The 15,242-nt window shown below is 53.1% G+C and overlaps 1 protein-coding gene across 1 annotated transcript in view; it reads left to right on the forward strand.

Moving 5' to 3' along the window:
• The window catches only part of TEKT5 (tektin 5), a 40,154-nt gene extending 25,678 nt beyond the window's left edge, over positions 1–14,476 (forward strand). Inside the window, exons 6-7 of the mRNA XM_060648472.3 lie at positions 10,080–10,234; positions 14,130–14,476. Coding sequence (XP_060504455.2) covers positions 10,080–10,234; positions 14,130–14,346 — 372 coding nt within the window. The 3' untranslated portion in view covers positions 14,347–14,476. The remainder of the gene's footprint in view (positions 1–10,079; positions 10,235–14,129) is intronic.
• Positions 14,477–15,242: the final 766 nt, after the last annotated feature.

Here is a 15,242-nt window from a genome sequence, read left to right on the forward strand (position 1 = left end):
TCCATTGCCCACTGGCCATCTTGGTCCCCTCTGTCCACCCTGCAAATGGTGGCCAGAGAGATCTGCCTCCAGCTACGAATCCGACGCTGTCCTGCCATCTTAAAACTTTCATGTGCATGGGATTACTTGAGGGTTTTGTTAAAATGCAGATTCCCGTGGTAGGTCGGGGGTAGGGCCTATACCCTGCATTTCTTTTTAAGTTTATTTACTTATCTTGGTGGGGGAGGGGCAGGGAGAGAGGGAGAGAGACAATCCCAAGCAGGCTCTGGACTCTCAGCGCAGAGCCCGACTCAGGGCTCAGACCCACAAACCGTGAGATCATGACCTGAGCTGAAATCAAGAGTCGGATGTCTGAGCCACCCAGATGCCCCAACATTTCTAATAAGCACTCAGAACCCAGTGATGCTGGTACACAGACCACACTTTGAGTAGCAGAGCAGTACAGAAATTATTCTCTAAATGCAGGAATCCTCAGAGGAGCATTAGCCTTGTATGAGATGGGCCGTTTCTGATGACTGGGGCTCCCTCTGTGATGGGCTACAGGCAGGGGTCTCAAACTTCTGGCTCCGGGGCCAACTCTGCCCCCTCTTGGCCTGTTTTTGTAGATAAAGTTTTATTGAAACACAGGACCCCCCCACCCCATACATTTACATGTTGTCTGTGGCTACTTTTGCACTGCCGTGACCAAGTTGAGTAGTTGTGACAGAGACCGTGTGGCTCCTAAAACCTGAAATACCTACCCCACAGACCTTTCCGGAAACATCTCTTCACTATCTAGAGCATCCTTAAGATGCTCCAGAAGGCTGTGTACTGGGACTCCCTAACGTCTGAAGGGGCTTGACTTGAAGACTTGAAGACTTAAAACTTGACTTGAAGACTTAAAAACCAAATCAAGGGGTGCCTGGGTGGCTCAGTCAGTTGGACGTCTGACTTCACCTCAGGTCACGGCCTCACGATTTGTGAGTTCAAGCCCCGCATTGGGCTCTGTGCTGACATCAGAGCCTAGAGCCTGCTTCGAGTTCTGTGTCTCCCTCTCTCTTTGCCCCTCCCCTGCTCGCTCTCTCTCTCAAAAATAAATAAACGTTAAAAAAAAAAAAAAAACGACAACACAGAGAGCCATACCTGCAGCTAATAGGTCTCAGGCTGGGTCTCAGGGAATTGGCTCCAGGCGCACGGGGAAGACCCATGATGCTTTGAGGTATAGCGCACATCCCCTGGTCCAGGAGCCTTGTAGCATCCTAGCCAGTGGGGGAGCGTAGGCCCCGGTCCCCATTTGCCGGATAAGGAAATCGCCAGTGCAGCCCAGTGGCTGAGTGGGGGTGTGGGTTCCACAGCTGGTTTGTGGTAGGGTTTGGACGGGAACCTGGGTCTCCTGACTTCCCGCCTGGGGCTCCCACCTCCGAGACACCCTGCGCGGAGGCCCTGGTGGCTGGGGATCTGCCTGGAGGGGTGTCGGTTAACAGAAAGAACTTCGGTTGGGGGAGGAGGGTTGAGGGCGTGTGGCCCACCATCTGCCGCCCACTGGCTCCCTCTCCGAGCCACATTCCGGAAGCTGAGAAAGAGGACATTCCTCCTCCCTTGCACTGGCGACCCCTGCCTTGACCCCTTACGCCCAAATAAGTGGGTTAATGGAGGTTAAGTGTGAGCCCTGGACTGGAGGTCTGAGGGAGTCTGAGTTGCCTGTGAAGCCAAATTCTGTCAAGTGAATCTCAGTTTCCTATTGTTTTATATTAAAAAAAAAAGAAGAAGAAAAAGGAAAAGACCAAAGATCCCAAAGGACAAATCTAACAGACTGAACATTGCAGGGTGGGGGTTGTGCAAGTGCCAGGCGCCCGACTAAGCACTTGACCCACCGTATCTCATTTAATGCCCACAGCAACGTTGTGGGTGAGCTAGTGTCGTGCTGGTTTTGCGGATGAGAACAGGAGCCCCCCCCGCCCCCCAGCGTCTGGCTCAGTGAGAAGGAGCTCAGGGGATGTGGGGGACTTTCTGGCACGAGGCACAGGGGGATCGAGTGACTCGTTCCCGGTCAGGGGCTGGAATTCGAACGTGGCTCTGTGTGACCGCACAGGGGCGCGGTGGCACCCAGTGACCTGCCCCTCCCTACCCTCCGTGCGCTGCGCGACCCTCAGCCTCACAGCCCCCACTGGCAGGCAGCCTGCAGCTCACAGGGCACAGAGCTGGGGCCTAGGGAGCAGAGTGAGGTGAGCCCTGCACCGTCGCCACCTCCTTCCCAACTGTGTGCCAGCTTCTGGGCCCAGGCCGCTGAGACTCCTCCCATGGGGTGACCCCCCTGGGCCAATCGCATGGCGGCCCGCCCAGCCTCTGAGCCAGGCTGTGCCCTGCCCCGCGAGCTCCTTCTCCCCCCTGCTTCTTGGGCTCTGTGGGAGCAGAAAGGTTAACACCCCTAAGGCCTGCGGGAGAGGAGGTGCTTCTGGGAAGCCCTCAGAGCTCAGGGACTGGGGAGAGAGAAAAAGAGGGAAGGAGAGAGAGAGAGAGAGAGAGAGAGAGAGAGATGCCTTTACCTGGCCCAGGAAAGATGGGGAAGGGGCGTGATGACTTTCTTGTGGTCCTTTCCAGGGGTATTTGTGGGAGAAACACACACACATGCATGTACACGCTTACTTTTGGAAGAGCAGGTCAAGACCCCTGCTGTTCATGTGGCTCCAGAGATGGGTGTGTGTGTGTCTTACGGCTCCGTGTGCCGGGCGGTGGAGGGGGCTCACACGCCTGCTGGGGTTTCTGGGAGCTCCTCCCGGGCTGGCCACCCCGTGCCCTTACCTCCACTCTGTGCAGTGGGGCTATTACCATCCCCTGTTTACCAGAAAGGTTCTGAGATCCTAGGACACTTGCTGAGGTCACCCAGCGTGGGCTAGGATTTGGATATTGTCAGGCAGGCTACTGCCAACGTCTGTCCTCTTTTTGTTTAATTTTTATTTATTTATTCTTTTTGAAGTTTATTTACTTCTTTTGAGAGAGGGTGCCCGTGGGAGAGGGACAGAGAGAGAGGGAGAGAATCCCAAGCGGGCTCCACTCTGTTAGTGCAGAGCCCAAGGCAGGGCTCGATCTCACAAACCACGAGATCATGACCTGAGCCAAATCAAGAGTCAGATGCTTAACCGAATGAGCCGCCCAGGCGCCCCTGTCCTCTTTCTAACCAAACACCCTGTGGTGTGTGTTAATCTCCATCCTGGGGGCAAATGTTCATTGAGCACCAACCAATTGGTCCATATCTGCAAAGCCCTCCACAAAGTACCTGGCACATAGTAAGCACTATTTCAAGTGTTGGACGTTATTATTTATTGTTATTATTATTACTGTGTTCCAGGCATTAATCAGTGGAGGCACTGAGGATTCAGCAGTGAGCAAAAGTCCGTCCTCATGTGAAGCTTACTTTCTTTTCTTTTTTTAAGTTTATTTATTTATTTTGAGAGAGCGTGTGTGAGTGTGGAAGGGGCAGAGAGGGAGAGAGGGAACCCCAAGCAGGCTCCACGCTGGCAGCACAGAGCCTGACACAGGGCTCGATCCCGGGAACTGTGAGATCATGACGTGAGCCAAAATCAGGAGTCGGACGCTTAACTGACTGAGCCACCCAGGCGCCCCAGAGTTTGCTTTCTGGTCGGGGGAGAGGAATAGCATTAATGAACAAAACATGTATTATGTCAGCAGATGTAAGGACTGGAGAGAAATACAGTAGGGGTTTGGGTGGTTGGGAGTGCCGGCCAGGGTGGGGGGTTGCATTCTTCTGCGTGTTCTAGCTACAACCTGAAGGAGGCGAACGAGCGATGTGGGTGTCTGGGGAAGGAGCATCCAGGCAGAGGGGGCAGTGTGTAAAGGGAGGTGTCGGTATCTGGGACACTCATTCTGTGTGTGTGGGTGGGTATGAGGGTGTGTGTGCACACACGCACACATACACACACGTATGAATGTAACAGGTGCCTTGAGTCTGAGGGATCCTGACCTTGGGAGGGTATTGGGTTTGCCCAGACCTTCCCACCTTGCAAGACTGCCTGAGCACTGAGCTTCCTGCCTTCCCCGGGCCGGGGTCTGGATTACCCGGGCCACGGTGAAAGAAGGGCACAGCTCTGGGCTGGGGGTTGGAGTGTCAGGTTTTTAAAGTGGTTGGCTTCAGATTCAGCCTTGTGATGAGGCTACTACTCCTTCCCCAGACCCCTTTCTGGAAGCCCAAGCCCACGTGCACATCTCAAACAGTACCTTCGACCTGCTCGGTCAGTGTTGGGGATGAACGGAATCACTTGACTTCACTTGGGGCTTCCTGCCAAGACAGACAGCCTTGATTTACAACACCAAGTCCATGACTGTGGTCATTAACCTGCTTCCTTCCCTTGGAGACATAATGTTCATGTGTCTCTGTATTGCTTGAACCAATGGGGCTTGACTGTGGCTGCACTTTTGAATTACTCGGAGAGCTCCTGAAACATCCTGATACCCAGACCCATGAAATCAGAACTCTATTTATCTATCTATCTATCTATCTATCTATATTTGTAAAGTTTGTTTATTTATTTTGACTGAGAGAGAGAGAGAGAGAGAGTGAGTGGGACAGAGAGAGAGGGAGAGAATCCCAAGCAGGCTACACACCGTCAGCACAGAGCCGCACATGGGGCTTGATCCCATGAACCGTGAGATCATGATCTGAGCTGAAACCAAGAATCAGATGCTCAACCAGCTGAGCCACCCAGACACCCCAAGCATCTGTATTTTTTAAAACCATCGCAGCAGGGAATCTGGGTGGCTCAGTTGTTTAAGCATCTGACTTTGGCTCAGGCCACCATCTTCTGGTTCATTAGTTCGAGCCCTGCATCAGGCTCTGTACTGACAACTCAGAGCCTGGAACCTGCTTCAGATTCTGGGTCTCTCTCTCTCTCTCTCTCTGCCCGTTCCCCACTAATGTTCTCTATCTCTGTCTCTCTCAAGAATAAATATTAAAAATAAAAAATTAAAACCCTCTCAGTGATTCTAACATGCAGCCAAAGTCCAGAATCAGTACCCTTTACTATCAGATGGTATTTTTTTTTAATTGGCTTTCTCCCATTAAAAAAAAAAAACAAAAAACCTAAACTACAGAAGTTATTTTAAAAGGAAACTTTAAATCTGGTAGGGTTGTGGGAATTTTTTCCTTTCTGACCCCAGGGAAGAGAGATGACTTTATCACACTCCTCACTTCTTGGTGCATCCTGTTTATAAAAAGCCCCTTGCTTATTTCTTTTTCCCTCCTTTTATCCTGTCCTTCCTGCTTCCTCCTTTTCTCACATAGACGACTTTCTCATCGATGACCGTTTTAACTGTTGAACGTGGACCTCTTGGTCGAGATGTATTCTTACAAAATGTGCATGGCCGTTGTAGGTGCAGGGATTTTTAATTTTCTCCAAAGGGATTGTGTAATAGAGTTCACTCGTTTGCCTTCTTTTCTCCCCCTGCGTAGTTTTAAAGACCCACCCCTGGTCCTACCCGCACCTAGTCTACACCTAATGGCCACCAAAATCGTCTGCAGTGCCCGTCTGCTATCTCTTACTCGTCCTTCTCCATGGTCAATGGCATCCATTGCCAGCTTACTGCCCACTACGAGTGATACCGCATGGGACATCCTTGATATATTTATTCCTGACAGTCTTGGGTTCCCACAGTATATACCCAGGAGGGGATATACTGGGATATGTGGGTCATCTTCTTAGACCCAGGGCTCTTCTCCCACGGGATGTTATGGAATTTGGGGTCCAAGGACCCGGCTGACCTGGAGCTTGGTGGGCCAGGCTGGCATTTGGTGCCTACATGAGCACCGGGCAACTTCTTAGCTTCCTCTTGGGCATGAAGGTCAAGGCTACTGTGTCTCAGGCTCCTGCCCCTGGTCAGTCCACTTGGTCTCTGGCTCCTGGCCCTTGGAGGTCACATTCCTCAAACTTTTGGAGGCTGAGTCATTGCCCACGTGGATAGGACTGGGGTGGGTGACAGGGGCTGTCCCCAAGACAGAATGAGAGAGAGAGAGAGAGAGAGAGAGAGAGAGAGAGAGAGTGTGTGTGTGTGTGTGTGTGTGTGGCTTTTTCCTCCCTTCTAGGACCCTGGCTGTGAGTGACAGAGGCTGCACACCAGGTTATGGGGAACAGTTTGGGCAGATTTGCTTTGGGTGTGAGTCATTAATGGATTTTAGAGGGGCCGATTCTGGAAAACCCCTACTATTCTGGAAAATGCACCAGCAGGCCTGCTCAAGAAATTCAAAGGGGAGACGGGAGGTGGTGGCCTGGAGATACAAACAACACTCAGCACCCAGCACCCCCACAACGCCAGCAGAGGGAGGCAGGGGACTTGGGCTGTGACCGCCCGCCCAGCTCCCCAGCCCCGCTCCATTTTCTCACCTGCTGCATCCGTGTGCCTGGGAGACAGTGTGATACAGGGTTTCCCAAATCCAGTCGCTCCTGGGCCACCTTCTTGATGTCACCAGATCCACCGGCCACCTGGGCTATTATTTATATTTCAGTTTAAATCCAGTCCCTGAAAGGGGCTTAAAAACACATGCATTTAAAACGTGTTTCCGTCCCTTGTGTAACTGGAAAACTGGCGGCGCTTGCCATAACTAGAAAGGAGCTACAAGAATACATATAAGGCAAGTAGAGCAAACTTGTTAAAATGTTGCTGCAGCCTGTTGCCTGCGGAAGCCTCTGGATTCCACCTCCGCTCGCGGGACCCCCTGGAAGTGGTTGGCAGGCTTGAAAAAGAATCGATGAATTTCAGTTCATGGTGCGGCTGCTGCGTCCCTGTCCCTCCGCTGTGCTGGCGAGAGAGTTCCTGGAGAACATGTAGTGGAGGCCCCTTGGGTGGCCCCGTCCCCCACCAACGTCCTGCACACTAACCACATCCAACGCATATTTTCCTAACAGAGGGTGGAAGGAACTTGAATTTCTGCCATGCTCAAGGGAGCACTTACAGTTGTAGCAAAGCCTTGTCGGCGCTTCACAAGAGGTGTGTGTTGCGTATAATAAATATTTACCGCATAAAGGAGCACACGAATGAGTGAATTCTGCACTAGAATGTAAACTCCACCGGGATGGGTTTTCTGTCTGTTGGGTTCAGTGCTGTGTCCGATTCCTACAAGTGCTTTGCACCTAATAGGTGCTCAGTGAACATTTGGTAAGTCGACGAGTGGATCGGCGAGACTAGAAGAATGAGTGAATGAAGAAATGATTGAACACATGAATGAGTGTGAGCACCACCCTTCGACTCAAGAGTCAGGCCTCTTGCAAAGTTGCAGGCCCCCAGGGAGGCTGGCCGAGCCCTGAGCTGGGGACCAGGGGACCAAGAGAGCCAACGGGAGAAACCAACATAAACACAGCCTGGGAGCAGCTCAAGGGTGTCTTAGCAGCAGCTAAGAGGAAGCAGAGCATCCTGGGAGCTGCCTTCATGGGCTCAGGCAGGGGGCACGGCTGGCAGCTACCCCAGCAGCCAAACCCTCAGTGATGTCCTCCTTACCCCAACTCGCCAACAGGCCACAGACGTGTAGATCTGAGAGGGAGGGGCTGTTTTCTGCACGAGGTAACGTGATGCCAAGAAGCATTTTTCAGCTCTAGAAGGCTTGATTTTCTTCTGTACCAGGCTGAGGTGGTGCTTTCAGAGATTTGCATGTCTGTGCCAGCCCTCTCCCCCGCCCCCCAACACACACACAAAGGGGCAGGTTTTTAAGGAAAATCCCCACAAGTTCTAAGAGCTGTCTCTGCACTCGAGTGTTTACATGTGCTCATGTGCCGAGCACAGAACACACGGGATAATGTTTAACCAACATGTGGTCAGTGACACTCTGGTTCTGGGTGGCTCCGTGAGGACCCGGTGAGAGGCCAGGCTTCCTCCTCATGGGCTTTGAAGGAGGGTCAGTGGCCCCCTTGACCCTCCATAGCCCTGCCACCCATCTCCACCCCAATAGGAAAAGGACATCCTTTTGTTACCTTGAAATAGCAAAACACGTTCTTTCCGGGCTTTTTCCCTAAGCTGATAGGGAAGTCAGGACTTTAATTCTTTGGAAAAAAATTGCCTTTTAATTTCTTGTGCCCGTAGAATATTGGCTCAGCCCAGCTACAATAGTCATCAGGTTATGTCGTCGGGTTATAGTCAGTAGGTTATGACTTGCGAGCACTTCCTAGCTCAGAAAAAGAGGGAAAACAATATGAATGTAATGTCCTCGAAGGCAGGGACTGTGTCTCACGCTTGTGATCCCTGCTCCATTCAGGAGGCAGGCACACTCATGTGCCAGTCGTGTTTTCCGATACTGAAATCTGAGATGGGTCGGACCAATATAAAGTTTAGGGTACACTCTTCCCAAGCCTCAGGGTGGACAAGGACGATGGGGGAGAGCTGGCTAAACATCTAGACTTCCAGGGCTCCCTGTAACTCACTCACTCACTCATTCACTCATTCACTCATTCATTCATTAACTGACTGTTTATTGAGTTCCTGACATGAGGAGAGTTTGTAGATTTAGCAAATAAAAAGCAACCTGTCCCAGTTGAACAGGAATATTGGAGTAACAACAAATCATTTTTTTTAGCGCAGGTATATCTGGCGTGGTAGCTGACACATATACTAAAAAGGTGCTTTGTTGTCGATCTGAAATTCACCTTTAACTGGGTGTGCCGGCTTTTATCTGCTAGCCCTCGCTCTGCACCAAGCACTGTTCCTGGCGATGGGGGTACGGCATGGACAAGCCCCCAACTTCTTGGAGCGTACGTGCTAGCGGGGGAGACGGACAAACAGACAGCGGAAGGCAGGCTTGTCAGAACGGGGCGCCATCCGGCCCTGCCAAGTCTGGAAGGGGTGTTAGTGCAGCCCACCCACAAAGAATCTTCTGGAAGGAGGGGTCCCCAGAGAAACGGGAGCCACTCACGGTGATGGTAGGAGAGTGGACGTGTCAGCCGCAGTGAGGTGACATCTGCTGAGTACTCTCAGTTCTGGTGTGCTTATGTCGGCCAAGGGTGGGATCAGGTTCCTTCTGGTGCCCGTTCTTTATTCGTCCTCTCACGCTGTTACTTTGTATTATGGAAAATTTCCAACACACAGACGTCGAGAGAATCCTATAAAAGTCCCCCAACACGAATGTCAACGCCTTGCCAATCTTTTCCTGCAAATGACCTTTTTCCGATTTTAGCTTCGTTTTCTACTGAAGTATGACAGTCTTCCAGTAAAGTGCACAGCTTGATTAATTTTGACAAGGGTCTTCCGCCCGTGTTTACAGCTATGGTACTCCACTCAGGTTAAGATATAGAACATTCCGGGTCCCCAGGAGCCTCTCTCCTGTCCCTTCCTGGGATCTGTACTTCACCAGCTACAGCTGATGTCTTCTCTACAGGGCATTAGAGTGGGGAAAATATTTCTACACATAAATAGAAAATCTTGAGCCTCTTTCCCCTCTTCTCCCTTTGTTTTCTTCCTTTCTAGTTTATTTACTGATCTAGTTACTAGAAAGGTGCATTTTGGATTATAAAAAGATCTAGAACAACCTAGATTAATTCGGATTACAGCGGTTCAGAGATTAGCTATTTTTTTGGATTATTGTGTTAGTCTTAAAAAAAAAATTTTTTTTAATGTTTGTTTATTTTTGAGAGAGAGAGACAGAGACAGAGCATGAGCAGGGGAGGGGCAGAGAGAGAGGGAGACACAGAATCCAAAGCAGGTTCCAGGCTCCGAGCTGTCAGCACAGAGCCCGACGTGGGGCTCGAACTCCTGGACTGTGAGATCATGACCTGAGCCGAAGTCGGATGCTTAATCACTGAGCCACCCTGGTGCGCCTTATTGTGCTTAAAGGCCTTTCTCCCTCTCTGTCCCTTTTTTGCCTGAACACTAATTGGCTAACTCCAGTGGGTATTGGAGGTTGAAAACACAACCAGCCTTGGCACCTGCCCCTCCCCAGTGTCCGCAGCGTCCTGGGTGACCAGAAGTGCCCCAGCTGTTATCCTGAGATTGTCTTCGAGGAGCACAGTCCCTGCCCCCACAGCCCTCATGGTTGGGAAAGAGCCACTGAGGCATTCTGCCGCCCAGGGCTGCTCCTTCCCTGACACCCCACGTGTTCCCCGCAGACGCTGCAGGAGATCTTCCAGGCTGAGAATACCGTCATGCTTCTGGAAAGGTCCATCATGGCCAAGGAGTGCCCACTGAAGGTGGCGCAGACGAGGCTGGAGTGCCGGACCTGGCGCCCCAACGTGGAGCTGTGCAGGGACATCCCACAGTTCAAGTGAGTGGGGGAGGCCAGGACGCAGAGGGGTGGGTCCCGCGAGCTCCCAGGAAACCTGGGTCTGAAAAATGGACCCCTCTCCCACCAGTCAGGACGTGTAGCCCCACTACTCAGCAGGACACTGGGCAGGGGGCTAGAGTTCTGGGGTCCCCTGGATAGTCTCCGCCACCTTGTGCTCTGAGAACCCTCCAGCTTTCCCCTGAGAGCTCAGCAGAGGGAGCCTCCCAGGCCGGAGATCCCCGTGCCCCTGCCAGCCCCTGTGAGGGGCTCCAGCACACCTCCCTCCGTCTCCGTCTCCGTCTCCCTCTTTGTAAAGTTGTCACCCACGAACGCTGGAATAGCTTAATCCCGCCCATCCCGCTTTGTGAAAGAGAGGCCCTCCTCACTGGAGAAGGGGTGCAAAGCTCACGCAGGCCCCGAAACGGGGGTTTGGGAGCGCGGGGCTGGGGTCTGGAATGGGATGACGGCCGGGCAAAGCAGGAACAGGCCATCAGACACGGAAATTTGTGTGACCAGGGTCAGGCCCCTTGGTTGTGTGTGCCAGGGACGCTGGCTTAGCTAGCTGCTGCTGCGTGACAAAAGCCCCAGGGCTCTGTGGCTTGTCCCCCTCCTGAGCCAGATGGGCCGAGATGTGGAGAAGAGAGCTGGGGAGGAAGGAGGAAGAACATTCTGAGAGAAAACACTGGATGGCTCCAGGTGATGGTGTTTGATGTGGGCACAGCCTGAGATAATCGTTCAGGAAACAGAAGAGCTGGGCGTGTTTGTTGGCCGGGAGTGGACAGGGAGAGTGGCCCCAGGCTTTGAACTTGAAGACCTGGCTGCCTGCTCCCCAGCCTGCTGCTGGCCTGGAAATGACTGGAAGTTCTTCACCCTGGGAGTGGGTGCCGTGCCCGGGGTCCCCCTGCAGCTGGGCTGGCAGGGGTCCAGGTCCCGGGTGAGGGCTCGGGGGAAGCTCTCCCGATCCCTCTTGTACAAGTTCCCGCTTCTTAGATGTTCAGGTTGGTTCCGGCACCCTCTGGGTCCAAGGGGTGTCTGATAACCCACCCCCAGGGGACTTTCACGGAACAGGGCTTTCAGGGACCAGATGTTGTCCCGGAAGGCCCATTACTCGGGGACAAGCTCCCTGCTTCTGTGTCCACCAGCTGTGCCCCTGAAGGGGGTAGACGGGGAGCATGGGTGGGCCACGTTTGGCTCAGGAGCCCCGGGCATTGTGCGTGCGTGCACTCACACGTGTGTCTGTGTGTGTCCGTGTGTACATATGTATGTGTGTGCACGAGGGCTTTGGGAGCTCAGCAGATAATAGGATTCAAGCCATCTGCCTTCTCCAGCAGCTGAAGTGTCCTGTCTCTGCATTATTCTCCTTGCCGCCCGCCCCCATCCCTCCTTCTCCACCTCTGGGCCTTCTTTCCTGTTTCTTCTATAGGTAACCCCTCCCCCTCTGACCCCTCTCCTGGCTCAGGTCCCGTCCATGCCCATTCCCGAGAACGGACACCCGTTTATATTTACATTTAAATTAATGAACATGAAACAAATCCTAAAACTCAGCTCCTGACGTCCACGAGCCACAGTCCAAATGGGTGGCCAGAGGCTACCATATTGGACAGCGCAGAACATTTCCGTGGCTGCAGAAAGTTCTGTTGGGCAGCGCTGGGCTAGAGCCCCAGGGAGCCAAGAGTTTCCAGGCTTCTATGTGACCTCTCCCTAGCCCAGGGCCGCCACGGGGAAGCCCATCCTGATATCCAACTCAAGCCCTTTGGGTAGCATGTCCTCTGGGCCTGAGCACAGAGGCGGGACCCACGGCACAGCCCCCGAGACTGGGCCGCTATCACAGGTCCCTACGGCTGCTGTCACAAGTCACCGCACACCGGGTGGCTTGAACAACGCTTCTGTATTCGCTCACACTTCCGGAGGCCAGATGTGTGAAATCGACGCGGTGGCAGGGCAGGCTCCCCTGGAGGCTGGGAGGGAGAGTGTGCACCATGACTCCTCTTGGCCTCTGGTGTTGCCGGGCGTGCGTGATGCCCTCGGCGTGGGCTGCATCACCGCCACTGCCTCTGTCTTCACGGCCTTCTTCCCACGTGCCTCTCTGTGCCTCGCATCTCCCCCTCCTTCCTGGGATAAGGGGCCCCGTCTTTGCGCTTAGGATCCATCCTGAATGCAGGTTGACCTCACCTCAGGATCACCTACACCTGCAAAGACCCTGTTTCCAAATGGTATCACATTCCCAGGCCCCGCGGTTTTGGACTTGGATGCATCTTGGGGGGCCACCCTTCAACCCACTCCATCTGGATGTTGTGACAACCTCGTAACCCCTCTCCCGCCCCTGTTCTTGCCCCTTCCGATCTCATCTTTAGGCGGTGGCCCGGAGATTTTCCCAAAATTTGAGTCCGCGACTCACACCCCCTCCAACGCTTACACACCGTTTAACCCCCCAGGGGCCCTCCCACGGCCCTGAGGACAACCCAGGCCCCTCGATTTTGGATTTTGCTGTGCTCTATGCTCTAGCCCTGCCCTCTGTCCAGTTGGGTAGCCACCAGCTGCACATGTGGCTTCTCCATTTACATTTCAATGAGTTAAAATGAAATACCATTAACAAAAACAAGTTTCTCCCTTGCTCTGCCTGCATTGCAAGTGCCCACGGACCCCACGCGGCCAGTGGCGCCCAGAGAGCACGGTGCAGGTATAGAACATCTCCGGCGTTGGGAAGTCCTGTCCTGTAGAATATGTTCCCTCTTGGGTTTCATGCAGCCAGCTGGTTCTCATCTTTTATTCTCGGGTCACAAGCTCCCTCCCCAGAAGGGCCTTTCCTGATGCCTTTGGAAGTTTCCCCAGAAGCAGAGCTTCGGGAGAAAGGGAGTGGGGGGAGGCAGGATGGGGGAGCGCGGTTTCGTCCTGATCCCATCGGAGTCTCTGCATCTTGAATTGCACCATGGAGGTGGTCCCACCTGGAGGCAGGGGACAGCCTTTTGTACCCCTATGTGGGTGAGCCGTTGGCTTCTCTGGAGAAGCGTGGACCTATGGACGTCAATATGTACGGCCAGTGCACACGGCAGCTGGGAGGACGGGTGCCCCAGCCAGTAATGGGGACCCGAGCAGGGCGCCAAGAAGGGACACCCCACCTGACCATCTTTTATCCACATGGCACTAGCCAAGCTAGTAGAGTTTTTTGTTTTTTTAATGGAACAGAATACATACAACATAAAATCTACCAACAGCATTCAAAGTGTTGTGCAGTTACATGCACTATCTAGCTCCAGAACATTTTCATTCCACCCCACAAACCCTCCCTCCAGCCCCGGGCAACCACTCATCTTTCTGTCTCTGTGGATTTGCCTGTTCTGGAAGTTTCATGTAATTCACATAATACATAACCTTTTGTGTCTGCTTTCTTTTCACTCAGCATGAGCCTTCAAGGGTCCTCCCTCTATAGCAGGTGGCAGGGTTTTGTTCCTCCGTGTTAGGGCTGAATAATATCCCATCATATGGATGGACCACCTTTCGGTTGGCCATTCCTCCGGTTGGAGGACAGTGGGGCTGTTTTCACCTTTTGACTCTTGTGATTAGTGCCACACAGGTATTCGTCCAAATATCTGTTCGAGGGTCTCCTTGCAGTTCTCGTGGGTATACACCGAGGCGCGGCATTGCTGGGTCACGTGGTAAGTCAACACTGAACTCAATGAGGACCCACCAGATTGCTGCCCCAAACATTCCGTGTCTTCCATTGTGCTTTTCGACCTCGGCAGCGCCCGTCGCGAACCGCCTTGTCTCCCTGTCCCACCTCTGTCTTCCCTGACGGCCGAGCCTCGTCCGTCTCGCTCAGGGCTGCCTCCCCGCGCCTGGCACAGTTCCCGGCCCCTGGCTGGTGCCAACTCTGCCTTCTCTGCTCTCGCCCCAGGCTCGTGAACGAGGTATTCACCATCGACGACACCTTGCAGACCCTGAGGCTGAGGCTGCGGGAGACCGAGGACACGCTGCAGCTGCTGGTAATGACCAAGTGCCGGCTGGAGCACGAGCTGGCCGTCAAGGCCAACACGCTGTGCATCGACAAGGAAAAGTGCATGAGCATGCGCAAGACCTTCCCCTACACCCCGCGCCTGGTGGGCTACACCTGAGGGGCCGCCCCCGGCCCCTGGCATCCTGCTCTGCGCCCGTTCCCTGCGCAGGGTGAAAATGGAAGAGGCAGAAAAATAAAATAAAGTGTCGTTTCCTCCCTTTCCTCCTATCATGGGAAAGACCCCAAACTATATATATATATATATAAATGTATGAAGAGCCCAAATAAATGTGCCCAAACCAAAGATGTTGGAGGTCATTCTTCGCTGCAGAAACCGGCCTCGTAGCGGATCCCGGGAGGAGACAGACTGATTTCTTGGGGACGGAGCACTGAGAGGGTCTCGGCACCCCCAGGAATGGAACAGACCACATTTAAAAAAACGAACAGACCAACCCATTTGTCCCTTTAGGAGCACCGTGTGTAGACCACGGGATCTGAAGACCGGATACCGGAGCCGAGATTGGCCAGAACCCAGTGGTCACTTAGGAGCTGGGTGGCCTTGAGCGGGCTCCCAGCCGGAACACCCTCATGTACAAAATGAGGTCAGTCCAAGGTGGAGGCCGCTGTCAGCTGTGTGGGGCCGGGCAAAAAGCCAGGATTTGGAGCCACAAGTCCTGGGTGTGAATTCCAGCGTTGCTATGTGGGGTGTTTTGGAAATCGCTATGGGAGAAAAAGGAGGTAAAATCAGTTCTGGTGGAGGGGGGGCAGGAAGAGGCAGGTGAGGGTTGAGAGAGAGCTCTAGGCAGAAGTCACATCGCTTTGAAGAGTTAAACGGAGAACTAGCATATCACCCAGCTGTTGTACTCCTAAGTATATATCCAGGATCGTTGGAAACAGGTACTCAAAAAAACACTGGTACACGGATACTCATAGTGGGTTAATCGCAAAAACTAAAAAGTGAAAGCAACTCAAATGTCCATAAATAGGCAAGAGGTATCCTGTCCATGCAATAGA

This window comes from Panthera onca, chromosome E3 (assembly GCF_046562875.1).
Source record: "Panthera onca isolate mPanOnc1 chromosome E3, mPanOnc1 haplotype 2, whole genome shotgun sequence".
Lineage (NCBI taxonomy): Eukaryota > Metazoa > Chordata > Mammalia > Carnivora > Felidae > Panthera > Panthera onca.